A 20,054-nucleotide genomic window follows, 5' to 3' on the forward strand; every position below is an offset into this window, starting at 1 on the left:
GCCAGTGGTGACCTGAGGGGGCCCAAGGAGGCCTATGGGGGCCCAAGGAGGCCCGAGGAGGTCAAGGAGGCCCATGGGGGTCTGAGGAGGCCTGTGGTGATCTGAGGAGACCTGAGGGGACCCGCGGAGGCCCATGGGGGCCTGCGGAGGCTGAAGAGGCCCGAGGAGGCCTGAGGAAGCCCAAGGAGGTCACTGAACACCTGAGGAGACCCAAGGGGTTCCAAGGAGGCCTGTGGGGGCCCAAGGCCCGAGGAGGCCAGTGGGGGCCTGAGGAGACCTGAGGGGGCCCAAGGAGGCCTGTGGGGGCCCGAGGAGGCCCGAGGAAGCCTGAGGATGCTGAGGAGGCCCAAGGAGGCCCAAGCAGGCCAGTGGGGGCCCAAGGGGGCCCAAGGAGGCCCGAGGAGCCTGAGGAGGCCCATCTCTCCCTCCTTTCCACAGTCTCTGTGGAGACCTCGCTCCCTGGGGCCTGGTGGAGGAGCTGCCAGGCAGAGACAAACCCCAGGGCAGCCAAGGAAAACAAAAGGCCGCAGGGGAGGCCCGTGACAGAGGGCGCCCCCCAACACTGTGGGACCAGACACGCACCGTCTTTGACAGGCCGCCGCTCGATGCTGTCAGGCTCCAGCTCCTCGTGGGAGAGGAAGATCCTGAGGCGTTTGAGGGAGACGCTCGCCTACATGGGAAGCAATTACAGGGCGTAGTTATTTTTAAAAAAACACACTGAGGCTTGACTCTCTGTGGTTACCACGGGGTGCAGAGGGGACCACATCCTCCTTGATGCGGAAGGTGCCAAATTCTCTACAATAAGCATGTACTTTAGAACAAAAAGTAAAACAGGTTTTTGGTTCTTGCTTGCTTTCCTTTAAATGCCTACAAGGGGCATCCAAGAGAAAGGCAGGGAGATCATCCTAGATGAACTAATCAGAAACAGAACTGCCAGGTGCTATGGGTCGTGCTTCAAAAACACTGTAAAGTTTTTGAGATGATTCAGAAAATTTTTATGTGGATTGAGTATTATTTTAAGAAATTACTGTTAATTGTGTTAGGGATGATATAGCACTTTGATATGGTTATGAATTCCAAAAACAGATATTGAATTATGTTTGTAATCTGGTCTGTACCTGGGCATGATTAAGTTATGATTAGGGCTTTGATTGGGTCATATCGTTAAGGCACAGATAAAAGTCATGGCAAAGGAGAGAGCTGAGGATTTTTGATGTTGGAGTTTTGATGTTGGAGTTTGATGCTGAAGCCTTAAGCTGGAGCCCCAGTAAAAGAGGAACCCTGAGCCTGGAGAGAAGCAAGACCCTGGAAGGGAGGAACCCAGGAAGCCTGAACCCTCTCAGACATCAGCAGCCATCTTGCTCCAACATGTGGAAATAATTCATGCTTTATGGCCTGATATCTGTAAGCTCCTACCCCAAATAAATACCCTTTTTAAAAACCAACCAGTTTCTGGTATTCTGCATCAGCACCCCCTTGGCTAATACAGATATATAATGATGCTGTGATTTAAGAAAAGACACATGCCAAAATAGTTAGGGTGAAATGACCAAAGGTCTGAGATTGCTTTAAAATTCATCAGAAAAGAAAGGAAAAGAGGGAGGGAGATAGAAAAAACATGAGATGAAGCAGGAGTGGCAAACTGTCAACGGTGCTGAACCCATGGTGGGCTGGATTCACAGGGCTGCTTCATTATACTAGTCCCTCTACTTCTGCGAACATTCGACATTTTTGATAACGAAAAGTTGTTTTGTTTTTAATACAACTTACAACTGGAGTAATTTAATCTAAAGGCTGACTTCTCTACGTGGCAGAAATTGGAGTTTTCGAGATGAGCATGTGCCAGATTCACGAGAAGAGTGCAAAAAGTACTGGTGCCAAAAAAGGTGGAAGGAGCTACTCCAAATAGCACAAAAGTGGGACAAATCAGAAAATTTCCTCTCCTGGGGGAGTTGCCCACATGCATTTTAGGGACTCTAGGGCTTTTAGGCTGAGGTTTTTCAAATGAACGTCAAAGCCTATAAGTGGGCTGTGAAGTCAATTTAGTGGATCTAGAGTCATGAAAAAAAAAAAAAGCTAGATGGGGGGCCAGCCCAAAAAGAACAGAATACAATACAATGAAGTATTTTGAAATAAATTTGACAGAGCAAAGGAAAGTCTCACTGCATTATACTTTTGTTTCAAATATAAGTGAGCATTCTTCGAGGTCTGAAAGCCTTGTCCAGGCCCCTGGGCCAAGTGGGAAGTGTGGCAGAGAAGGGGCTGCATCGAGGGGAATTCCAACACCTGCTGCTTCATTTCCCTGAGCCCAGAAGCCACCCCCCTTAAAAGGGCTAACACTGCTGACCCTCCCTCGCCTCCCCTGTACCTGCACGATGCTGCTGATGACCATGGGGAGAATATTCAGGGGGAACCGGAGGATATTGAACAAGGCCAAGGACACGAAGGCTTTCTGGGCATCCAGGATGTTGTTCTCGTCAACAGTCACGTAGACGGCGAATGTAGACAGGGCCACCTGGAAGCACAAGGCGCAGCACCAGTTGGTCACAATCTTAGGAGCAGTTACACTCACCGCCTCCACGAGGGATGCAATGGGCGACAGCTGGCCGCTGGACGCAACGGTAAAAGCCTAGAACAATGTCCAGCACACAGCAGGCACTCACTAGACAGTCACTCGAAAAATGAATAAACAAGTGACCGGGAGCCCAAAGGCCTGGCCTCTCCCGCCGACCCGCTCCAAGCACACAGGAAGGCATTCTCACTGTTACTTGACAATGCCAAGCACTGCCCCACCTCCGTGCCTCTGCCCTTGTAGTTGCCTCGGCTGAAACCACCTTCCCACCCAGAAGGTGGCCTGGCCACTCCCCCATGACCTTCGGAGAGGCCTGTCCCTGCCACTCCACCCTAGCTCTGCTTTCTCTCTCCTTCTACCCTGGTTGGTTTTCTTCTGAGCACTTATCCCTCCCTGATGTCAAGTGCTTGTCCCCTACACTGAAACGTCAACTCCACGAAGGCAGGGCCCTTGTTCATGCACCGCTGTGTCTTCAGTGCCTACGAGCCCATTCACTAAACACTGACAATGAACAAATGAATGTGACCTTGGGCAAGCTCCCTCCTCTCCCTGTGTGTGCTGCAGCTGTCTCATCAGTCAGATGGGGGGTGAAGGTGGAGGATTAACACCACAGTTTAAAGTTCCTGCCAACTCACGAGATACATGGTTTTATGCCCCAAGAGAAGGAACAATTATAAAGAACTGAAGGAAAACGGTCAATGGTTCTCTGGAGGCCACGCCCTCCCCCACGAACAAAGTCAGCTTTCTGTAAAGGCTTGTGGTGGTTGCCAGCATTTCACACACCAAGTTCAGAGACTGCCTGAACTTGGGCTTGGTTGTGTGAGACCACAGCCTCTTACGCAGTCCGTTATTCCCCTCTCCAGGAGAAGGCCAGGCCTCCTGGGTCACACGGGGCCAGGCTTCTTGGTGGACAAGAGGACTTCCATGGCCCCAGGGGCTCTGGGCCAGCCTGCCCTGCCCTCACCACTGCAGACGAGGGCAGCACCTGGTGTCCCGGGCCAGGGTGATCACAGGTCTTCCATGAGAACGCCTGGGACACAGCGAATGGCAGACAGACATTTGGCCCCATGCTCCCAGATGCACCTGAAGTTGTCTCTGGGGGAAATAAACTGCCTCTGTCCCTGCTTTTTTAGCCCAGGGTAGACTGTCGAGAAGGCCAGACACTTCAGCCCTGCCTCTGGGGTGACCCTGGTCCAGTGGGTTTTCAGGATCTCAGCTGCATCATTTGTTTGTTTGACCCGGGAGGCGGCACAGCTTCAACAATTAAAATCGTAAGCTCGGCTGCCTATTGGCTGTGTGGCCCTCAACGTGTCTTCTGACCTCTCTGAGCAAGCCTCTGTGCTCCCACCCATGAAATGGGGACCATGAGACACGCCTTCCCAGGGCAGCTGAATGGGAAATACGGCTGCTTCCGTGCAGCTCGCCGCACAGCACCTGGGCTCAGCAAAACTCAATATGCTCAGCTGCATCTGCTTCTTGTTCCAGGACTCAGTCCAAACTCTGTGGTATGCTCTTCCCAGGAATCTATGGACCTGGACCCAAGGGCAAGGGACTGGGAAGAAAAGCTGGTTCCTGTTCTGGCTCCAACAGCAACAAGCAAGGTGGCTCTGGAGAAACTTTCCAGGCTCCCAGGCTGGGAGGGAGGCAGGGCACTGATAAATGGTCCCAGGACAGCCACCGACAGTGGCTTTCCTCATCCAGGTAGTAATGACGCACCAACCTTATCCACAGGTATTCTACTCTCAGAACTCTCAAAGCATATCCATGCCACAGCCTGTTCTCCAGCCGTAAAAAGGAATGAAGTACAACATGGGTGAGCCTTGAAAACATCATGCCAAGAGCCGCCAGGCATAAAAATCCACGTATTTTCCGGTCATGTACAATTCCACTTCATGAAATGTCCACAACAGGCAAATCCATAGACAGAAAATAGCTGAGCGGGGCCAGGGGAGGAAAGAATGGGGAGGGACTACTAACGGATGTGGGGTTTCCTTCTGGGTGATGACAATGTTAGGGAATCAGAGAGTGGGGATGCTTGTACAACCTTGTGAATATACTGAAAACCACGGAATTGTACACTTTAAAATGGTGACTTGTATCGCAATAAAAATAATAATTACCAAAAACCCTCTCCAAAGTCAGCCTGTTTTACTTGGTGTAGAAGCCAAGCCTAGACTCCGGCCCGGGGGTCCCCTGACCTGCAGACATCCCTCCACTGCCCCTTGCCTGACGTCCCCTCCTGCAGCCTGCCCCCCGCTCCCTCAGCTGCAGCCCACGGGCCTCTGTGGTTGTTCCCCTCCCAGACAGGCACAGTCCCGCCTCAGGGCCGCTGCGCTTGCTCTTCCCTCTCTCTGGCTTCCACCTGGCTCGCTCCCTCACCTGCTTCAGGTGGTTCCTCAAGTGTGGCTGTCTCAGTAAGGCCTCTGACCATCCTACGTAAAACTGCAAGCCCTCCCTATCCCTCTCACCCAAATCTATTCCCCATGCCTACGACAGTCTCTGGATCATGGGAGACACTCAGTAAAGGGTTGTTGGATGGATGGATGGATGGATGGATGGATGGATGGACAGAAGAATGGATGAATCTGTCCAAGGCAGGAGAGCACCTGCTAAGAGCAGAGGAAAACCCAAGGTTCGAGGCTCCTGTACAGTTTGAAGCTGGGAGGCCAGAAAATTATGTCCTTAGGGCTAATCCATTACGTGGGTACGGGACCCTTTGACTGAATTGGATTCAATTGGGGGCCTTTGATTAGATCACTTCAGTGAGGCAAGCCAGGATGGGCCTAGGTCCTCTTGCTGGAGTCCCCTATAAATGGAGGACTGAAAGCAGAGACACACGCAGAAAAAGCCACAGAGACGGAGAGAAGGAACCCAGGAGATCCAAGAAGACCCCAGGAGAGGGGAAGTCACAGATGGAGCAGCCAGAAGCTGAAGCAGCGAGACTCGGGAGAGAAGCAGACACCAGCACGTGCCTCGCCAGCAGGCAGGAGTCCAGGATGGCCAGCAGCCGACCTCTGGTGAGACAGCATCTCCAAAGGTACCTTGATCTGGACATTTTCACAGCCTCAGAACTGTAAGCTTTTAACCTAATAAATTCCCATTATAAAACCCAACCCATTTATGGAATATTGCTCTCAGCAGCTTTTTAGCCAACCAAAATAGCCTCTTACCCCAGATCATACCAGCCCCCTGGTGACAAGAGGCACAATTGAAGAGGGGGCTGCTGGCAGCACAGATCACACAGGAAGTGGCCCTGGTAAGATCCAGGGCCCTTGCTTCTCTAGGAAGCGGAGGTAACTCTCATCCATCAATTACTAACTGAGCATCTACTATGTGCCAGGCCCTGTGTGCTGGGGAGCAAGACAGTCTCATAATTCTGGTTGGTGAGAAACACGGTTCTCTAGCAGAGGGTGTTTGGGAATGTGTGTTTGGGGTTATCATAGAGACTGGGGCTGCAGGTGTTGGGGGGAGGTCTGGGGGTTGCCACACCTTGTAACCAGTGAGGACCAAGAGATAAGAAGTCCTTCATACAAAATCAAGGACAACTGTCCTACACAAAGTGCTATTAATGCCTCCATTGAGAAACATGGTGATAAATAATTGGGCCATCTACTTTGGCCATTCCAGCCAAAACCCTACTTCTCTTTATGGACATCTGTTATTTTTGCCTGCCCAACATCTATCCATTATCCATTCCTCCATTTCTGGTGAAAATACCTCAGTTTTCCTTGGGGCAACTCAACCTCCCCAATTTTGGTCTGCAGGCTTCACCCCTAGCTGTCCCCCACTGCCCCCCCAAGCTCCAACAGAAGACACATGACCCAGGTCAGACCAATCCAAGCATCTGATCTCCCTGGTTCAGGGATAAGCATGTGACCAACCACAACCAATGAGGCTCCATCCTTCAATCTCACACCTGTGCAGGAACTCCCAGGGGAGTAGGGGCTCTCTGCCAAGAGGGGTTTCTGGGGTGACCAGACAAAAGCTTGGCAGTCACCTTGCCATCACACGGTGAGCACCTATATGCGACAGTTTGCTCGGTCGGTAGAGGTGGGGTCTGGCTGCGGACAAGGGGTCGGTCCAGCTCGGGACGAGGGGTCGGTCCGGCAGCAGATGAGGGGTCGGTCTCACAGGGGTTGCGTGGTTCGGCTGACGGGGTCGCCCGGCAAAGCCTGCGACGAAGGGGTCGCCCGGAGAAGCAGGCGACGAACTGGGGACAAGGGAGGCCAGGCCCTTGTCGGGGGCTCTCAGGACTGGAGGGCGCACGGCAGAAGAACTACCGCGGAGACAAGGTAAACACGCAAGTCCACTTTATTGAGGGAGAGGCAACAGTTTTATAGGGGCTGGGGAAGGCTGATTGGTCGAAGCCACGCCCTGTTCTGATTGGTTGCCGGAGAAAGGTCAGTGGGCGGTACTGGACGGGGGAGGGGTGGTGATTAGGGATTGGCTGTTGCTGTTGCTGGGGGAAGTGGCAGGGCTTAGTGATTGGTGGCTGCTGTTGCTGGGGTAGAGGGCAGACTTGAGTTTCCTGCCCACGCCTGGCTATTGCTGCTGTCGGGGGGAGGGAAAAGGGCAGACTGGATTTTTCCGCCCACGCCTGGCTGTTGCTGCTGTTGGGGGAGGGGAAAAGGGCAGACTGGAATTTTCTGCCCTGCGCCTGCGCAGGGAGAAAGAAGAAGAAGGGTGCCGCCCCACAAGGCATCGTGTGGCGCCATCCGGGAGGAGGGGCGGCCACGGAAGCATGGCTGCCGAGAAGGGGAGACCCGAGGGCACTCTGCACCCATGCCGAGCTTCCTTCAGGGGTGGCGGTGAGTCCGACCAGCCACCCTATTACGGGGGCAGCGGAATTAGGCCTACCGCGGCCGCTCCCCCGCCAGGCCAGCAAACCACACTTCAGCCTGAGGGGTGACCGCACCTATATGACAAAGAAACCACCTCAGAGAAAGCAGAGTTGAAAGACAAAGGGAATTATTCCCCAAATCGACTTTGTAGCACCTAGATCCAGCCATGCCTGAAACCCCCATCATGCTTAAAACCAGTGCCTTCCTAGACTTTTCAGTTTGTGACTCAAAAATCCCCATTTCTTTTTGCACGCTAGCCAATTTGAGTGAGATTTCTGTCACCTACGAGACAGTTCCTGGCAGATGCAGTTTATTTCAATTTTTTGTTCTTCACACCCACTTACTGAATGTACACAGTTTGCCGAGTTCCCTAGGTTCTAAGGATATAAGCATGAAATGTCAAGGTCCTTGTCCCCATGAACCTTCCAATCTGATATTTATCAACCGTGTGGGAGTCACAAGGTAAGCCACTGGCATATCTTCCAAGGTAAAAAATGCAAAATATTGATGGCTGCCTGGTGATGCTATTTTTGGAAAGAGCATTAAGTGAACTTGATAAATGCCAGGCTCTGTATTTCAGAAAAACACCCCATCAGTCCTGCTGGATGGCACCCCACTCTTGTCCAACCTCTCTAGGCCTCTGCCTTCCATCACACCTATCCCTGGGTAAACACCTCATCCCCCTTGAAGCACAGGAATTCACCAGTGGAAAAATCATGCAAACACCTTTCAAGGGATCCGAAGACCACATATTTTATCCTAATGTAGTCAGATGCTTGGAAGTCTCATCCATGGTCAAGGTCTCCGAATGACACACAGGTTCATGTTTTTATGCCAAACAGCTCAACTAACTGTCTCTGGAAGCCTACTGCCCCCTGCCCTTCCTGCCTACCCTGAAACTAAGTGGCAAATTCAGAGGCCAAGACAAGCCTGTCCCACTCTTATACAATTGTGCTGTGGTTTCCTAATGGAAACCAGGACAGAAAATGACCAAGGGCCAGTACGTCCAGGTGGCCATGTGGAAACTGTAGTTTTCATCAAAGGACCTAGTGTGCAGAGCAAAAGGGCATGGGAAGACTTTCCTCCCTGTCCTAAGTGTGACACAACTTGCAACTAAGCCTGGTCACCTATCCACTTTGGCTGCAGATCTTTTCCTATAAAAGAAAGTGATTCAATGCACACTGGTTTCAATATATGTGCCATTATTTATGTAAAAGAAAATAAGAGCTATATAAGCATAATGACATTTATCACATACAGTCACAGCAATGCTGGGTTACACGGAAACTCTCCCTTTGGAAGTACACAAAAGAGACTGGTATGGGGAGGGAAGCTAGGTGGCCAGGACTTGGGAAGCAGCTGTACCTTGCACTGTACTCCAGTAACTTAGCAACTGGGGATGATTTCAAACCCCTAAGGGGACATCTAACAACATCTGGAGACATTTTTGGTTGTCATAACTAGGAATAGGGGTGCTATTTGGGGCCTAGTGGTTAGAGACTAGGGGTGGTGCTAAATATCCTGCAACACACAGGACAGGCCCAAAACACAGAATGACCTGGCCCCAAGCGTCAGGAGTGCCGAAGCGGGGAATCCCTGCAGTAGACTGTTTGCTGCAGTTTGTTTGTTTTGAGGGAGGTACCAGGGATTGAACCCAGGATCTCATACACTGGAACCAGGCGCTCAATCACTTGAACTACATCTACTCCCCTGGTATGATTTTAATTATTTTTACTATGTGAATGCACTGCTTCACATTTTAAAAATGAAATGTACCACATACACAAAACAGAACATTCAGCATTTAGATTTAACAGAGACTACTTAATAGTTAAAAGAAATATAATAAAACAAACACTCTATAGAACCACCACCCAGTCTTGTATTACTTTCTACTTTTGCTTTTGAAAAATAAAGATGTTCTTTCCAGCTCTGGGGAAATTCAGGAAGACTGGAGCATGAGAAGAATGTTACAGCATAATCTTTCCATCCAGAACGACGGGGCACGTGAGCAGGAAGGAGATGAGGGCACATGGAGTCCCAGAACAGCAGAGAGATGTCCTTTCTTGTGCCAGCTCCAGCCATTTGACGGCGGTCACCTGGAGCGTGGCTGGAACATAACCCGATGGGGAAGAGCACCCGACTGACTGTGGCGTCTGCCATGGCCTGGGACAAGGAGGGCAGGGCCCATACCTGACATCCTCGTGCTGGGACCTCCTTTCAATGAGAAAAACTAGAGCCAGGCAAGTGAAATCACCGGCGCAAGGTCCCGCCGTGAGTCGGCAGCCGACTGCGGCAGGAGTCCCGTCCTGAGAGCAGCACTCCATCCCGCTGCGCTAGGGGTCGGCCGGGGGCCGTGTCCCAAATCCAGTCCAGCCCCTGCCTATGTACAGCCCCACAAGCTTAGAATGGATTTGACATTTTTAAATCATTGGGAAAAAACTAAAAGAAGAATATTTTATGACCTGTGAAATTTACATGAAATTCCACACCCTTTCACTTCCGGGTTACTGGTGGCCGCTTCCGTATCAGGGTGGCGGAGTGGAGCCCAGATGGCCCAAAAAGCCTCCAGTGTTTACTATCTGGCCCTTTACAGAAATGATTGCAGGCCTCTCCTTTGGCCAGTGTTTCTCAAACTTTACGGTGCCTGTGAACGCTTCTGGGGTGCTGGGTAAAATGCAGACTCTGATTCTTTTGATCTGGCGTGTCTTCATTTCTATGACTACGGGGCTCCTGCCAGCCACGCCTTGAGTACATGGGGTGGTCTTTAACGCGCACATCAGCAGCACAAGGGAAGGTGCCAGGAACGCGATTCCCAGCCCTCCCCACCCCGCTCCCCACCCCCTTTCCAAATCGGAAACTCTGGGTGGGGCCCAGCAAGCTGCAGTCTCACAAGCCCCCAGGGTGATTCTGATGCCTGTTTGAGAAGCGCTTTGAAGCTATGCCAAGCCTAACACAAACACTCCGTCTGCAACTCAGCTGGCATGAAGTGGATAACAGACTCATAGAAAAGGTTCATCTTGATGAAAATGTGTGATCTTTGTTCATAAAAACTTCCCCTGAGAACATACAGTTGCCAACATAATTAAGAAGTAAAAAAGGACACCATTAATATTGCAAAGACAAAAAGGTAAAGCAAACACAGGGCATGACCTTAAGTCACCTGTATCCATTCCCAACTGTTATTAACTGGGCTTAGGGGGTTTCCACATTCCATATTTGTAGGTGCTTTGGGATCAGCTTCGCAAGCTGGCCAGCCTAGGGACAGGCCCATTCAAGTGCCCCAAGGCACATATATCAGAAGGTTCCATGAAGCACATCCTTCATGATAGCAAACGGGAACCAACCTAAACATCTAGCAATAGGAGATGGGTTAAGGAAACTTCCATGCATTGAACAAGCAGGGGTCATTAAAATGAAAGGAGCAGACGTGAATACGCAAACCCAGAGCAGGTATGTTATTAAGTACAAAAAAAAAAGGGGATAGAACATGACAGATAGTATGACTCTATTTGAATATATTAAAATATACTGTAAAACACCTATATATATACTCTGGGTTTTTTTTCCAAAAAAATACACTTAAACTGTCATTTTGAAAGAATGGGACTAGAGGTTGGAAGGAGGGACAGAGAATATCCTTTTCACTTTATATCTTTCTGTCTGGCTTGAATTGTTTTATAATGGACAACAATTATTTGTTGTACACTATTGTAGGCACTGAGGATTTGGCAATGATCAGGAAAGGCAAAAACCTCTGCCCTCCTGGAACTGACTTTCTAGTAGAGAGACCAACAATAAACAAAATAAGTGAATACATTTCAGAGTGTGCTCAGCCATGCTACTCAAAAGTGATCTGTGGACCCCTTGTCAATCGGCAGTTTGTCTAGTCCTCGAGGAGATAAGGAGCTGGCATCAAGCTGGCCGTTCAGCTCAGCTGAGTTTTTTTTTTCTTAGCCAGACTTTCTCAACAAAGGAAGCAGAGAACTTGGTTTCTGTTCTGGCACCAACCTCTTTATCTCAGAGTGAACCTCTAACAAACAATTCCTGACTGGCTACTTTGAGTAACCTTGGGCTGCAAAGCCCTACTATGGACTGTGAATAAAACAAAGGAGGGTGGGGGTGGCAATTTTAAAAAGGGTGGGGGAGAAGCCTTGCTGAGATAGTGGCCTTTTAAAGATATTTAATCCTTCAAACAAAGGAAGACATTAAACAACGTGGGCCAGGATAAATGTGGCTTCACTCACCAGGAAAGGTGTGCAGACCCAGGTGAAGGTTCCCACGGCTGCCAAGTAGGCAGATTTCTTCAGCACCTTCAGCTCCTCCTTCCGGATGGCCGATACCTTCTCCTGGAAGGCCAGCTCCCAGGCATAAAGCTTCAGCACTTTGATCCCGTTGAGAATTTCGTTCATCAGCTTAATCCGGTTGTCTTTGCTTTTCATATGAGCCACCTTCAAAGAGAAAAGCAATCGCAGGCCGTGTGGGGTGCTGGCCCCTCACTTCTGGGCCACTCAAAGACGGTGGGGGCACCGCGCTCAACCTCACCATCCATTACAATCGGGCCTTCCTGAGGGTGGGAAGACTGCCCTGGAACCTCCAGGTATGGACTTTTCACCCTGAGATGACTTTGCAGGAGTCCTTGATCAAGGGGGGAAAACTGCTGACTCATGTTACATTAGAAGTTACAGTCCTGTTAAATCTAGAATTGCGGAAGACACAAAGACAAACTGGTCAGCTGTCCAGGGAAGAAGGGGCCCGGCCCCAACTCAGGTGGTCCGAACAGAGGGGGCACTACTGTCCCTTTTCCCCTCCATTTTCTTATTTTCTTTATTGACTTCTGGCCAGGAGGGAATTGCTAAGATAACGAGCGATTTCTGTGCCAGTGGGCACAGGCTCTGACTGGTGGGAGCCCGTGCCACATAGTTGTTAAATGTTTGTAACATCACCCGGCATTCCTCGTATGCCAGAACTTTTCTAAGTGCTTTACGTGCATTCAGTGAACACGCACCACATCCCTATCCTTGGCCTATCTCTAGGGCACCGATGGGGAAACCTGAAGTCACATAATGCTGCGGCCGACGAACGCAGCCATTTCAGGAGAGCCATCCTGGGAGCCTGCACATCCGGATGACAGTGGCACAGCCCCAAGCCCCCTTCCTGTCTGTCCCACCCCCACCTCATTCCAACAGGCCCAAGTCTGGAATTCACCTCCCAGTGGCACCATCAATGAGGCCAAGTGGTCCCCTTTGAAACTCCACAGGCACATGGTAAGGATCCACCAAGAGGGGAGGAATAAACTGTCGCTCTACTATGGCAATATCCATTAGGCACCAATTCATAACAATGAAGTCAGACTGTATGGCATGACACAGAAAAGTCCCTAGACCTGGGGTAAAATGACAAAACTTGCTGATCAGCAGGCCCATTTGTATAAAGAATAGAGTGTGAAAATACCACAAAACACGTACATTCACACCAAATTGAACTAGGTAGTTCATCAGACCTGTACCTAACTGCACAGAAAGTTCTAGAAGGATTCTCCTCAACTTGTTCACAGTAGTTGACAGGATAGGGAAAGGGACATCCCCTTTTAATCTGTATACTTTTTATCATTTGAACTTTTTTTATAATGAGAAAGAATTCACTCTATGGCCTAGTTTAAGGTAAGAGATTAATAGAGTGAAAGCACAGGGTAATTTTTTTTTTACTCAACTTTTGAAAACACAGACACACATAAATGAATAAGTTCGATGGGAAATGCGGAGTCTGTCGGGCTCCCGGGCATCGTGGTTTCCCTCCGTGGTCTGCTGGGTCTAACCTAGGAGCGTTCAACCTCGCTGCCCCCGGTATCACATGGGCTCATGGGAGGCCCAATGCCCAGGCCCCACCCACACGAAGGGACCCAGAGTCTCTTGTTAAAGCTCCCCCAGGTGGTACTGACAAGGTGGAGAAGCTGAGGGCTCGAGCAGAATGAGCTCAGCTGGGACCGCATGGAAAGACGGCAGCTCGGCCCTGTGGGGACAGGCAGCCCACCTGGTAGGTCTTGGTCTTCATGGCCATCACAGCATTTATGGGAACCATGAGGATCATCACGGCCACGCCGGCAAGGATGGAAGGGCCCAGGTTCTAAATGAGGAAAGGAGATGCTTCATCACACGTGAGCCAGGAGAGAAGTAGCGCCTCCATCAGGCCACCCCAGCAGATCCGCCCCACGCCAGCTCTGCAACAGACATTCAGGTCAGTTGCCATGACTTCAACCCAGAACAGGGTGGTGAGAGTTTGCAAACTTATTCCCAAGCATCTATCTGGGTCCTCCCAGCTCCTTAAGAAGCAGCAGGTCCACAGTCTCTTCTCCAAAACCCCTGGGGCCAGATGAGTTTTGCAAATCACAAGTTTAGTATTCCAGAAAGGAAATAAGGTATGTGCACAGAAAAGTAAACAGATTAGGCCTGATGGCTTATCCTTGGAAAGGCCCACTTACAAGGTCAGCCCTTGGCTGCCATCCACAACTTAGATTTCAGGAAGGTTCCCACCATTGACAGAACTGCTAAGAGTGGCTCACTGTGCCTCAACTGTATAAATGAGGTGGATAAGGCTGAACACCTGCGTGCCTTCTGCCGGTCTGGAACTTTGGTATAGGCAGGCAGAGGCTGGCGACTGACCAGCCCCCACTAAGAACCCTGGATGCCGGGTCTCTAGTGGGCTTCCTTGTTGGCAACACGTCATACGTGCTGTCGAAACTCGCTGCTGAGGGAACAGAGCACGCTCCGTGTGACTTCGCTGGGAGAGGACCCTCAGAAGCTTGTGCCTGGTCTCCCATGAACTTCTCCCTGTGTGCCTTTTCCGTTGCTGATTTTCCCATGCATCCTTCCGCTGTAATAAATCTGAGCCATGACTACAGCCACAGGCTAAGCCCTGTACGCTCTCCTAGTGACTCGTCAAACTCAGGGTGGTCCTGGGGACTCCCTGGCACAGCTGCAGATGCCCTATACTGCATTACAACTCTGGCAGGTCCAGAACGGCACCCAGTGTCAAAAAGCACTGAGTTTTCCAGCAGCAAACCAGCAACGTACCCACAGAGAGAGGGATAATCAGGATTATAGATAGCCTCACATCAGACCAGGTTTTGCCACCAAAGGATTTGAGAAAAACTCAGATTTGGGGATTTGTAGATAAAAGTGTAGCCTTAATCTCTCATCCTATTTGCAGGTAAAAGCCAACCCAGCACACATTCATTTAGTTGATATATACAGATGGAACTACAAGATAGTTCTTTCCCTACCCCTTCTTACTCCCTTAGGCATTCTGGAAAATATTCAGAGATGTGTTAGTCCCTCCCAAGCAGTGAACCTGAGAGGCTATCCTCGTAATTCCAGAAGAGTGTAGCTGTCGTTCTGTCCTCTCTGGAGGATGAACCGAAGCACTGAGAATCAATGCTGACAGCAAAGAGCAGCAGCAGCCGGAAGAGACCGAGCACATCTACCAAGCAGCACCGTTCTGTGAGTAGGACCTGCATGAACTCATTTGATCGAATTAATTGGCTCATTTGATTGGAATGAATTCATCATTGATTTACAGATAAGGAAAGTGAAGTCCAGAGACATGAAGTGACTTGTCCAGGGTCACAGAGCAGGGAAATGAAAGAAGCCAGGCAGACTGATTGCAGGGCCCGTACTCTCACGCTGTCCTAAACCATGTTATGTGTTTCTGCTGGACAGAGAAATCCTATTTGTGGACTAAAGCAGTGGTTCTACAGCCAGGGGTGGGGCGAATCTGCCCATCCACCAGGGACATTTGGCAATGTGTGGAGACATTTTTGATCATCAAACTGGGGGGATGATCCTGACACCTAGCAGGCAGAGGCCAAAGATGCTGCTGAACATCTTATAGTGCTCAGAACAGACACCACAACAAAGACTTATCCAACCCAAAATGCCAAGAGTGCAGAGGCTGAGCAACCCTACTCTAAAGCAAGGCGTGATGCTGAGCACTTTTCTTAACAGTCCATAAGCCAACCCTGCAGGCAATCTAAAAGGGTTCCAAAAATCTTTTTAGCCATGGCAATACCTTCTGGGGAGATGGATATCCCAACATGTCTGCCTAAAAAGATAACTTCTTTCAAAATTTAAATTCTGGGTTTTTTTCTAAGCTTCATTATTAGACACACTTCATAATTATTCACCTTCTGTGAATACCTACACTAACTAACTCTATAACTACACTAAAAGTGTAAACTATGGTCGAATCTGCAGCTAATTGGTTGTGCACTTAATAGGCACCACGTCCTGCTGCTGGGCCCGCACTCACAGAGGATGCAAAAAGCAGTAAGACTCGGTGTGCCCCAAGGAGCTGACAAGGTAACAGGCAAGGAGGGACGTACATCCAGCATGCAGAGAACTATCTTAAACAGTAAAATCAGATGAGCTCCCACACTCAAGTCACTGGGATTCAAATAAGGGAGGAAGTCCATCTAACCGAGAGGGAAAAACACAGCGGAAGTAGTGTTTGTCACAACCCTTGAAGGATGGGGTTGGATTTTAGCAGCGGCTGTGGGTGGAGGAGGGAGGGAATTCCTGGTGGAAAGAAAGGTACATGCAAAGGCTCGGAGCTGGGAAAGAGCAAGGTGTGTGCAACGTCCTGGCCATCTGCAAGCAGCAGCTCTTTCTTCTGGGAATGGCTCCTCCCTCCCTGGGGGGGCTTCAGTCACGCCTCCACCTCTTCCCCACTGGGAGGAGGCGTGGGACCCAGACTGGCCAATCAGAGGACGCTGCCTCCTGGGTCAGGGATGTCAACTGGAACGGGCCAGGCCAAGCAGAGTCCTCCCTGGGACTCCGGTTGAGGCAAAGAGGGATGAGACATGCTCTTCTCTGGTACTCCTATCTGAGGAGACATGAGCCAAAATCTACGGAAGCCAGCTGGGGCAATCCCTCTGAAAATGCAGCCAACTCAAGAGGGAAACAGGGCCAAGAGATGGAGGAAGAGAGCGATGGAATTTTTCCAATATCGCTTCAACTCCTGGATGCCTCCACACCTGAAGCCTGCACTATTCAGCTACTTGCTCCCTGGAAATTCTCTTGATTTGCTTTGGGCTATTTTCAGTTAGATTTCTGTCCCTTGTAACTGAGAGACTTTTGACTGACAAAATTAGGGACTAGCAAATAAAATGAGATTGGCCACCCTCTCAGAGATGGAGTGAGCATCACCATCCCAGAATCCTCACTGGGGAGTAAAATATGGACTAATGTGGACTTAGTGGTATTCCACTATCGACTTATTGTTATTCTAGCAATGGAAGAACTTTTATTGATGTGGAGGCAGTGGCCTCTGGAGGTTCTGAGGAAAGGGAGAGGGAAAAATCAGTGTAATATGGAGGCATTTTAGGGACAATGGAATTGTCCTGAATGACACTGCCATGACAGATACAGGCCATTATATATATATGGCCATAACCTACAGAATGGAGTGGGAGAGTGCAAACTACAATGTAAAGTATAGCCCATGCTTGGTGGCAATGCTCCAAAATGTGCGCATCAATTGCAGTGAATGAACACTAAGGAAAGAAGTTGTCAATGTGGGAAAAGAGGGGAGGTATAGGGAAGGAGGCATATGTGAACCCCTTATATTTTTTAATGTAACATTTTATGTAATCTAAGTATCTTTTTAAATAAATAAAAAATATACTTTTAAAAAAAATGAGATTGGCCAGAGTTTGGGAGGACAAAAGGAGAAATATGATGTGTATGTCATAGGGTTGTTAATGACATGAACTGTCAAGAAGAGACAAAGGCAAACACACCCCACGGCACCAAAGACACAAACCAAACAACTCCAGGAAGGGATGAAGGGTCCAGAAACTGGCTAACAGGCCAGAAAATAAAAATGTGAACGACAGCAAAAATGCAGTGGCGACAGATGCTCTTATCATCCACGCCCACTTCGCCACCCACCCCCCCTGCACACGATGGGGGACACCCACCAGCCACAGGAGGTAGAGAGCCAGGACGACCTGCAGAGGAGCTGACCAGATCATGTTAATGTACGTGGCCAAGTCCATGAACCTCTGGGCATCCACAGACATGAGGTTGACGATCTCCCCGACCGTGGAGGTTTTTCTGGCTGCGTTGCTGATCACCAGGGCCTGCGGGACAAAGGGGAGGGCAAGAGGATGTGGAAGCCAGGCTCAGAGGCGGGACGCCTCCCTCGGGGCTTCGCTCCCTCCCCTGGCTCTCAGTGACCACCCCCACTGCCTCCCCAGCAGGAGCAATGGGGAAGGGGCCTTAAAAGTTGTCTACACCCGGGTTCTGCACACTTTTATGTCTATACACTGTATCTGGTTTTGCTTCAGCAGGTGTGGCAGGGGCCTGAGCATCTGGGTTTCTAACAGGTTCCCAGGTGACCCCAATGCTGCAGGTCCTGAAACCACTAGGAAATAGCAGAGGCCAAGGTCAGGGCTTCTCAAACTGGCACTACTGCTACCTGGGGCAGGCCCATTCTTTGCTGGGGGTCGGGGCTGTCCTGGGCTCCCCCAGTCGGTGCCTGCAGCCAGTGGTTCTCCAGCGTATCTGCACACTGTCTCCGGGGCAAGTTTTTAAGCTCCTGATGCCCAGGCTCCCATCCTCAGAGATTCCAGTCCAGCTGGTCCGCAGCACAGCCTGGGCACAGGAAGTCCGTAAGCTCCCCTCCGGGTAATGCTAATGTGCTGGCAGGGTTGAGAACCACCGGGCCAGCCTGTGTTCGCTGAATACCCCTGGGCCCCGGCAGTGTGCTTGCCCCCGAGGCTAAGAAATGAAGGGACCCAGAAGGTGACCTGGTGCCTTTAAGGCTGGATGCACTGCCACCCAGGGGGGGTACCATCGGCTCGGCTTAAACCCAGAGGGAGAACAAGCTCAAACAGACAACATTAACAGCAGGGCAAGGACGGGAGCGTGGGCTTCCCTGAGTCAAGGCCCACCAAGCTGTCTAAGAGACCCCACCGCCCACCGCTGACACGGGGGCTTCGGGGCGCCCCGCACAAGGACCCTGGAAACCAGCCTCGCCGTGGCGCAATGCCCGACGCACCTGGCGCTCCGCGGTCACCGGGGTCACCCCATCCTCACTGCTCCAGGAGTGGGGTGGCGATACCGGCACCCCCCTCCCTGTCCCCAAGTCACGCAGACGCTGAGGCCCCCAGCCCCTGGCCCCCCCCACCTTCCGGTACACGGCCCCGATGACGGCGCTCTTGATCCGCATGCCACTGACGAAGCAGATGTGGAAGTACTGGTGCAGCACGAGGGTCTGCAGGCAGGCGCTGATGAACAGGAGCGCCGTGTAGAAGTAGCCCTGCCAGCTGGGCGCCTGCTTGTCGTTCACGAAGCTGATGAGCAACCTGCCAGGGAGCGGGGATGGAGCAAGATGACCTGGCAGCGACACGCTGGGGAAGGGCCTTCAGTATGGTGTGGGCGTCGCCGCGTCCTCCGGAGCCAGGAGGAGGGGTGGGGGGGTGAAAGTGGCAGAGGTAGGGGGTGTGTGTGTGTGAGGATTTCCATGAGGGATGATAAAACCAGCCCAGAGAGGTGGCCCGACTGTGCAGGGGGCCCCCGGAGCTCACGACGGAGCGGTGCTGCCTCAGGCCTCTTGCATAGGACTGCTCTGCCCTGTCACCAGCAGGGTCTTAGGACCCCAACGGTGACCAAGGGGACAGAGGTGAGGAGGGAAGGGCATGAATATAGGGACCCCGAGAGCCAGAGAGGGCGGCAGCCTCGTTTCTGACTGTCCAGTTTCCTGCTGCAGTTTGTCACATGATCTGGTGCTCTTCCTCACTCTCAGTTTCCCCACAACATCCTCTTTCCAACTCACTGTGGCTTCGGTTAGTCTGGAGGGTTTCTGTTCCTTGCAACCAGCGGCTTTAATTACGGTGGGATTAAGGAAAGCATGAGGCAGAGCGGGTGAGGCCGCGAGACCTCACGGAAAGCGGCTTCAGACGCCAGGACCCTAAGTGCTGCGGGTACTGTGGGAGGGGGCGGGAGGGGGCGGGGGAGGAGGGAGGAGGGCTTACTTTAAGAGCTCAGGGCCCGCAAACATCATCAGGTCGTGGAGGGCCTTAAACAGGAAGCTCATGAGGAAGTAGGGCCCGAAGGTCTTGTACAGCACCTTGAACAGGGACGGGTCCCGCTCCTTCTGCGGGGACCTGACAATCAGGGCCTCCACCTCCTCGTTCACATCCACCTTGGAGCCCCCTTTCGGCTTGGCGGGGTCCTTGGCGGGGTACACGATCTTCACGGGCTGCCTGAAATACAGGGGGCGCCGTCCGTGGGAGAGGGCCAGAGCAGCGCACCCCTCGGGGTAAGCGCACCCCAAAAAGCCAGTCACCCCAGACAGGCGGCTCAGCACAGCTGTTCAAATCCAGGCTCGCTGCTTGCCGGCTGCGACTCTAGGCAAGTTCTCAACCTTCCTCAGCTGTGCAGTGAGGATAAAAGCAGGACCTACCTCACAGGGTTGTTGTGAAGACTATAATATACCCAAAGGGCTTAGGACAAAGGGCCTGGAAAGAGTGCCCCCCAAATCAACCTACGGATTCAATGCTGAATCTCAGCTGGCTTCCCTGTAGAAATCAACAAGCTAATTCTAAAATTCACATGGAGCCTCAAGGGACCTTGAAGGGC

The 20,054-nt window shown here is 51.2% G+C and overlaps 1 protein-coding gene across 4 annotated transcripts in view; it reads right to left on the minus strand.

Moving 5' to 3' along the window:
* Positions 1-20,054, minus strand: part of ABCC1 (ATP binding cassette subfamily C member 1 (ABCC1 blood group)) — a 135,497-nt gene that overhangs the window by 50,415 nt on the left and 65,028 nt on the right. For all 4 annotated transcript variants that reach the window (XM_058286383.2, XM_058286381.2, XM_058286382.1 and 1 more), the window contains exons 8-14: positions 19,448-19,678; positions 18,601-18,778; positions 17,390-17,551; positions 13,447-13,539; positions 11,661-11,864; positions 2,369-2,515; positions 583-670 (exon numbers count right to left, since the gene is read on the minus strand). In XM_058286383.2, coding sequence (XP_058142366.1) covers positions 583-670; positions 2,369-2,515; positions 11,661-11,864; positions 13,447-13,539; positions 17,390-17,551; positions 18,601-18,778; positions 19,448-19,678 — 1,103 coding nt within the window. The remainder of the gene's footprint in view (positions 1-582; positions 671-2,368; positions 2,516-11,660; positions 11,865-13,446; positions 13,540-17,389; positions 17,552-18,600; positions 18,779-19,447; positions 19,679-20,054) is intronic.

The sequence above is a fragment of the Dasypus novemcinctus genome, chromosome 23, assembly GCF_030445035.2.
Source record: "Dasypus novemcinctus isolate mDasNov1 chromosome 23, mDasNov1.1.hap2, whole genome shotgun sequence".
In the NCBI taxonomy this organism is placed as follows: domain Eukaryota; kingdom Metazoa; phylum Chordata; class Mammalia; order Cingulata; family Dasypodidae; genus Dasypus; species Dasypus novemcinctus.